Source organism: Wasmannia auropunctata, unplaced genomic scaffold (assembly GCF_000956235.1).
Source record: "Wasmannia auropunctata unplaced genomic scaffold, wasmannia.A_1.0 LD336074.1, whole genome shotgun sequence".
Classification (NCBI taxonomy): Eukaryota; Metazoa; Arthropoda; class Insecta; order Hymenoptera; family Formicidae; genus Wasmannia; species Wasmannia auropunctata.
This window is the reverse complement of record NW_012026816.1, coordinates 4,684,797-4,691,896: the sequence shown is the minus strand read 5'-3', so window position 1 is coordinate 4,691,896 and position 7,100 is coordinate 4,684,797. Positions and strand designations below refer to the sequence as shown.

Sequence of the window (7,100 nt, the reverse complement as noted above, 5' to 3'; positions counted from 1 at the left end):
CATGGTAGAGATTTTTCATGTAACGCGTATTGCGTAACCAGTCAGAGGCGTTATACGTTATGCGTTTTCTGTTACGCAAAATTTATTTCCATATGTCCCATGGAGTATATTATAATTAATGCGCATAACCAATGAATTGCGACCTTTCCAATTTTTATTGGAACAGTCTAAAAGAATATAAATAAAAATATGCCATCATGTATGCTCTAATCTTTTTACGTACCATGGGACATATGCAAATAAATTTTGCATAACAGAAAACCGCGCGTATAACGATTGCAGATTACGCGATGCGCGCGTTACATGAAAAATCTCTGCTATGGGACGGCACCCTAACTCTTAGTTTTGATTCTTAATAAATAAATGAGACAAACTGCTAATGATCAATCCAAATATGAACGTCATTAAAAATCCAAGGGCCGAATACCATATGTACAAAATAAATGCGATATAAATAAAAGTACGAGCTGTTACCGATGCTTCTAAAAAGAAGATATGACAATGTAATTGCTTACCCCAACCGGCAGGGTAAGGAAAAAAAATCTGCTTATCTCAACCGGCGGGGTAAGAAAAAAAAACTTGACCTAAGGCAATTATTCATAATATTCTTCCTTTTCTAAATGTAGAAATGTTATTTTTAATACACAGTAATTTAGAAAATTATTTTTCAAGACAGCGTGTTTGATAAAAAAGGAAAAATGTATGTACAAATTTTGTTATGGAAAATAAATAATGGACAAAGTGTATAAATCCGCGTGATTTATTATTATTATCTTTTTTTGTAAGAATTAAAATTTTTAATTTGAAATAAAATTATTCGTCGAGATGTGAATCGGCACGCAGCGATCTCGCGATTATATAGGCAGGCACGCTACCGAATCGAAAGAGCTTTCTGAAAGTAGGAGTTCAACACTTGCTGATATTTTACTTGCGATTTATTAAACTAAAATAGCTAAATTTTACATAAAATTGCTTAAAATTAAAAAAGTAAAATATTTCTATTATTATAATTATTCTTATTTATTTCTTATTATTTATTGTACAATAATATATTGAACACTCGCGTATTTGTTATGCATAAATCATATGCACGCGTGCACGACAGCATATAAAATTTATATTGAAAAAATTTCTTTTTACTATTTTCCATCTCGCTGTCAGAAATCGCCCGAAATCCTCTTTCTGAATTTTGGTAATGCAGCGTAACAAAAAACGGAACGGGGAAAGAGGCGAGTGTGTCCGCGAGATAACAAACTCGCCGCTCGAGCTCCGTGATTGTCAACTGATGAGACAAGGGCGACCAAGACCGATGTCCGTCCTTGTCTAAAACTAACCTACTCGCATTCCTGCACATAGCACGGAACACAACCGCTAAATCGTGGACATAGCACGGATCACCACCAAAAATTTGTAGATATTACCGACAAATTCGTGGTAATTGGCTACGTGTTCAATGTCCACGTTTTGTGGATATAGAGGCGCTGAAACCAGCTCAATCGCCGGTCGCAGTTAAATCGCGGGCATGGCCGTTCTCAGGATCCTCTGATCAAGTCAAATCTTCTGATTTTACGCATGTGTGCAGCCGGTGCGCACACGGGTATCTAGGTTATAATCAGTTGCGGTACTATATTGTATACAGATACGCGGAATGTCTTTGCTTATTCGAAGATGCAAATTCAAAAATTATTGGCAATATCCGAAGCTCATAAATCTGATAAAACTTGACGAGCTACATACTTGGTCATTAACCAGTCTGATTTGGACTTCGAGACATTTTTGCAACGCTCACGCGAGATCAAATATTTTGGAAAATAGAACTAAAAAGTTCTTAGATTATCTCGCGAACGAGTACAAAAACAAATCTTGGCGAAAAAATAACTTGACCGACTTCATCGATCTAAATGCTTCCGGTGTTCTGTTGAGCGAAAGAGTGCAGCTCATAGAAAATATTCAGAATTTGCATGATTTAGGTAAAAATGGGGTACGTTCGTTATGACAGTTGACATTTTTTTTATCAATAAATTTCTTTTTTTGTAGGACAACAAGACGTGGAGATGAAAAAGTTAGCGGAGGAGGAAGAGGCGTTGTATAAAGAGCAATTAAATGCACTCGACGAAAGATTGTTAAACACGATACTGTCAAACATGTATAAAGATTCTTACAATAGTATTATTGTCGAAATAACGGCGGGTGTCGGTGGTCAGGAAGCGATGCTGTTCGTCAAGGATTTGTATGATATGTACACAGGATACGCCAAGTATTTGGATTTGGAGCACGAGGTGATCGACATAGAGGTGACTGATAACAAGGGCGTTAGACATGTCAACATTATGATATCTGGCGACCAGGTCGACAAGTTCCGGTACGAGGGCGGTGTACACCGAGTGCAACGGATACCGGCCACGGAGAGATTGGGCCGGGTGCACACCAGTACTGCCTCGGTGGCGATTTTGCCAGTGCCGTCAGAAATACAGATTGCGATCAATGAGAGAGATCTGAAGATAGAGACGAAAAGATCGTCTGGCGCAGGTGGTCAACACGTGAACACTACCGACTCTGCGGTGAGGATAACGCATCTGCCGAGCGGGCTAAGCGTCTCCTGTCAGACCGATAGGTCGCAAACTAAGAATAAAAGGATAGCGATGGACAAATTGAGGAGCGTCCTGTACGAGCAACAATTGAGCAAGCAAACGTCATCCACGAGCGAGTTACGGCAAAAGCAAATGGGAATGAGGCTCAGGAATGAAAAGATTAGAACGTACAATTATAATCAAGATCGCGTGACCGATCACAGGCTGAGTCAGAATGGAACTCTCTACAACTTGGCGGACTTTATGCAGGGTGGAGCAGCTCTAGAAAAATTGGAGGACAGATTGTATGATCACATACGGATGGAAACTTTGTTAGAAGTAATCAAAAAATTGGAGGCACAATCGAAGTGATGTCAAGTCCTTTCTAGAATTATTTTAATGTAAAAAGGGTGTATATATAATTTTATATATAGGCGATTGTATATAGAACACATTACATTAATCGAATATATATAATATATGGAATAACGCTAATACATTTTCATTGATCTTTTGAAGGAGATATCATTTTTCTATCACTCTGATAGTAACAGACTGATTTAGTAACATATATATGTATGTATATATGTTTGCCGAATTTGTTATAATAAACATAGGATTTTGTATTTATTTTCATCCTAATGTAAGATAATAATTTTCATCGTAATTACGTACTGTAAAGCAACTTTACTTATCTCATTAAATACAAAAGTACAAATACAGTAATATACAAAATCCATACGTTCATAATTTCATCTCATCTTCTCGATGCTTTCTCTTAATTCATAAAATCATGGAAGAAGATCCTCGATCGTCACTGATATACGCATACTTTTTATTTCACAATTCCATATATGACTTGTCTTCAGCCTCAGGCCTAAACAGATTGCACACATAGGTACTGCTATCTGAAGAGGCTTCAGTATACAGCGCAATAACGATCCAATGAAAAATCCTATTTTTTTTCCTTTCAAATAACCTATATTTAATTTTTAAATAGGGACTTTTGTACTTGTGCAGATATCATGCAAGTTTTGAAGGAGCTACTTATCAGAGATTAATTCCGCCCTCTTTCTTCATTTCTTCATTCATGAGATTTGCTTTTTCAGCCCTTTCATTTTCTAGTTAAACAGAAACGTTCATATAATTATATTTCCAAATATTAATTTGCAAAAGTAAAATGAAAAATTAATTTAATACCTCTAGGGTCTGATTTTACATCATCTTCTTTCTTTATATGAATATTCATAATACGCATGTCTATTTCCTGACCTTTTTCCAAACGTAGCCGCTTCGTAGATCCCTTTAATATGAAAAAAAATTCAAAATTTAATATCTATACCTATTAAGGTTTATTAAGCTTTTAATAAATTTTTAAAAGAATTAACTGATTAAATATCAAACAGATTAGTATAAAGATCATTTACCTTGTATGATCTGTTATCTCTTCGTCCACCTTCACCTTCATCTTCACTATCACTGTACTCATTTTCATGTTGTATCCTTTTATCTAAATCACGCTGAGGCAGTCTTTCATCAAGATTAACCTTTTCTTCAATTTCCGACTCTTCGATTATGGCACCATCCTCTGGTATTGCCTGAACTTGTACGCCAGGTGCATGAGGTAGCATTCTCAGGTTTTCAAACAACCTTGTTCTGTGATTAAGAGCAATTTACAAATTAATTCGCTCTTAACACATGCACATAAAAAAAATAATAAAAACAAATTACATATAGAATTGAAAATCGAAACTTACTTAATTTTATCAAGGTATTCAGAAGTGTTTTGATTTGTCATATTTGAAGGACTAATATGCAATTTAAAGTCAGGCCCGAAATATTCAAAGTAATCGTTGTATGGCAGCTCATTAGCAATATCACATCCGAGAGCCACCGATGTCTCATATGTCCAACATCTAGACACATTTCTGATGGTATAACCACCACCTCCTACCATCAGAAAAGGTAAATTGTATCTCTTCACAAATTCTACGCATTTACCATGGCCCCTCACAGTTAAATTGAAGCATCCCAATCGATCGCCTGCATTGGTTAGTATTCGTAATTAAAAGTAATGCAATACTGCGGCAGTGGAAAGTTTCTTTTGAAAAAATCTTACCTGTCAATGAATCTGCTCCACACTGTAAAACAACAGCGGAAGGTTGAAATGTCTCCATCACTTTAGAGATGATAGGGACGAATATTGATTCGTAACTTTCATCATTCATACCATCCCTCAAAGGTATATTAACTGCATAGTACTTTCCCTGTTAGTAATAATAAAAAAAGAAACCGTACATACTCAGTGGTTAATTTAATATTTTAGATAAATAATAATATAAATATTATTACCTTTCCTGCCCCTATATCGCGAAGATCTCCTGTTCCGGGGAAATACTCGCCGTACTTGTGAAATGAGACCGTCATCACTCTGTCGGTTGTATAAAAGGCTTCTTCTACACCATCGCCATGATGAACGTCAATGTCGATGTACAAAACTCTCTGGTGATATTTTAGCAGTTCCAAAATCCCAAGTACAATATCATTTACATAGCAAAAACCAGAAGCTTCGCTCTTCTTTGCATGATGTAAGCCACCGCCCCAATTAATGCAAATTTCTGAGGCTTGCTTGTTGAGTTTCACAGCGGCAGCTACAGATCCACCAGCTGATAATTGACAAAATTCGTACAAGCCATCGAAAACAGGGCAATCTTCTCCCACATTAACTGTGTCGCAACAAAAAAAAAGAAGTATTAAAGTATTTCGAAACATAATTTCAATCAAACGTAATCATTATTGTTCAACAATAACGATGACTTACATCGTTGCATCTGTTTGTTGTACTCTGCCATATTGTCCGGCCGTATTGATCTTAGAAATCTGATGTAGTCATCGCTATGGAATTTTGTCATTTCTTCTGCTGTAGCTTTATGAGGTCGCTAAAAGATTACAAAACACAGATATAGTATAATAACCATATTCCAACTAAATATAATATTTTGACAGAAAACTAAACAAGTAAAAGATAAATACGCAAGTGGAAAATAATTGTAAAAATATTCTTACATATATCTCCATTTTTCTATAAAGACCATAGTTCAAGAGTAGATTGTGCGTCATCCTTATACGATGTGGTTTCATAGGATGTCCTTGACCATAATAATAATTTCCAATATCACCTGGATAAATAGCAAAAATATATACTAAATCAAGGCAATGCTATAAATGGCTTCAAATTTGTCATCATTGATTGAATGGTTCAGTGAAGACTACAGTATACCGGAATACATTTGAGAATCTCTCGCGATTTTCCACAAAAACCGTATTAATTTCCATTTCGTTGGTCGATTTATCGATTCATACAGAAAATATTTTCGGAGAACGTAAAATATTTTGGAAAAAAAATAACTGCATCACAGTTTATCGTAGTGATACGAAATTCTCGGATATACGATAGCTGTGTGACCAAGAACGGCTGACGCTACAGTCGCGCGACAGCGCAGCTGAAAGTCTGTCGTCTTAACCACGCGAAAATCGTATTATCAGACATAATGAGCATGCGAATCTCAGTTTACTGTGCCGAGACCTATCATGCTTCGTACGGTTCGACAATAATCATACGGAAAACAGGCTGATTAGCAGTTGAGTGTCAAGCCAGATGAAACAGAGGTGGCACATGAACGTGAGCGATGCAAACGCATTTCAGCTAAGCGTCGAAAAATATATTTCTGTGATTTTACAATAGCTATCTCGATACTTACTATCATAGTAATAACAGACGCGTTTCTTGAACGACTGCATGGCCATTTCTGCAGGTTTTGCTCAGGTCAAAATCGGATGGAACACTTGGTACGGAATTAAACGAAGACCATGGGTAGTGGCTTACACCGACAACTATATCATCGCATGTGTCGTTCGAACTCACCAAAACTCACTTCGATTCGCTTCCACCCTACCAGTACCCTAATGGTCGAGTATACTGGCTCAGGGGAAGCTCCCCCCTTTAAAAGATGCAAGTGTTTCAGCGACATCTGTTAGAATAGAAATCAGTCATGTGACGGCAGGTGGCATGATTAAAGAGCCGCGCTAAATTCAAACCGTGCATTGCCCTCAATGAAATATACAGTAATGGGAGAAAGTTCCGTAACGGTCAAATATCTTGGAAAATAATAATTATAGAAGAAAATGTTCAATACAAAAGTTTTAGTATATTAAGTGATCTATTATATGGTTATATTAAAATGACCTTCATGTGACCTTGAAGGACACCGTGAAGGTCAACTTTGAAATCTTTAATTTAAACTCCTATTTTCTATTACATGTTCTTAAAGTTGGTGTCAAGATGTTTCCAAAGCACTGGTTATAAACTCTTTTTGCTTGAGATCTTCCTGAGTTACGAACCTTCAAAGTTTAAGTATCGCCGGCAGTTAGTTGCTGTTTTAGGTCTCCCAGACCTGTTTTCATCTGCAACTGAACCCGTTCTTTCGAATCGCAAAACTGTCCGATAGACAGTAACTTTAGAAATTGGAT

General features: G+C 36.5%; 2 protein-coding genes across 2 annotated transcripts; one reads left to right on the top strand and one right to left on the bottom strand.

The window, feature by feature from the left end:
- The first annotated feature begins 1,511 nt into the window (after positions 1–1,511).
- On the top strand, positions 1,512–3,091 carry LOC105449718 (peptide chain release factor 1-like, mitochondrial). The gene is made up of 2 exons (XM_011689096.1): positions 1,512–1,970; positions 2,038–3,091. The coding sequence occupies exons 1-2, from the start codon at positions 1,649–1,651 to the stop codon at positions 2,940–2,942; spliced, it is 1,227 nt and encodes a 408-aa protein (XP_011687398.1). The 5' UTR covers positions 1,512–1,648; the 3' UTR covers positions 2,943–3,091.
- Positions 3,092–3,237: 146 nt separating this feature from the next.
- LOC105449716 (histone deacetylase Rpd3-like) lies at positions 3,238–6,558 on the bottom strand. The gene is made up of 9 exons (XM_011689095.1): positions 6,332–6,558; positions 5,637–5,749; positions 5,392–5,509; positions 4,923–5,296; positions 4,690–4,837; positions 4,328–4,613; positions 3,998–4,226; positions 3,771–3,873; positions 3,238–3,691 (listed from the first exon to the last, which is right to left on the bottom strand). Exons 1-9 carry the CDS (start codon positions 6,375–6,377, stop codon positions 3,621–3,623), a joined length of 1,488 nt encoding a protein of 495 aa, XP_011687397.1. The 5' UTR covers positions 6,378–6,558; the 3' UTR covers positions 3,238–3,620.
- Between the last annotated feature and the right edge of the window lie 542 nt (positions 6,559–7,100).

Bases quoted from the DNA above. Each gene is read 5' to 3' on its own strand.
- LOC105449718 (XM_011689096.1), top strand. From the start codon at position 1,649: ATGTCTTTGCTTATTCGAAGATGCAAATTCAAAAATTATTGGCAATAT. The intron at 1,971-2,037 runs GTAAAAATGGGG...CTTTTTTTGTAG, and splicing joins TCAGAATTTGCATGATTTAG to GACAACAAGACGTGGAGATG.
- LOC105449716 (XM_011689095.1), bottom strand. From the start codon at position 6,377: ATGGCCATGCAGTCGTTCAAGAAACGCGTCTGTTATTACTATGATA. The intron at 5,297-5,391 runs GTAAGTCATCGT...GTTGCGACACAG, and splicing joins CAACAAACAGATGCAACGAT to TTAATGTGGGAGAAGATTGC. The intron at 4,838-4,922 runs GTAATAATATTT...TATTACTAACAG, and splicing joins GCGATATAGGGGCAGGAAAG to GGAAAGTACTATGCAGTTAA.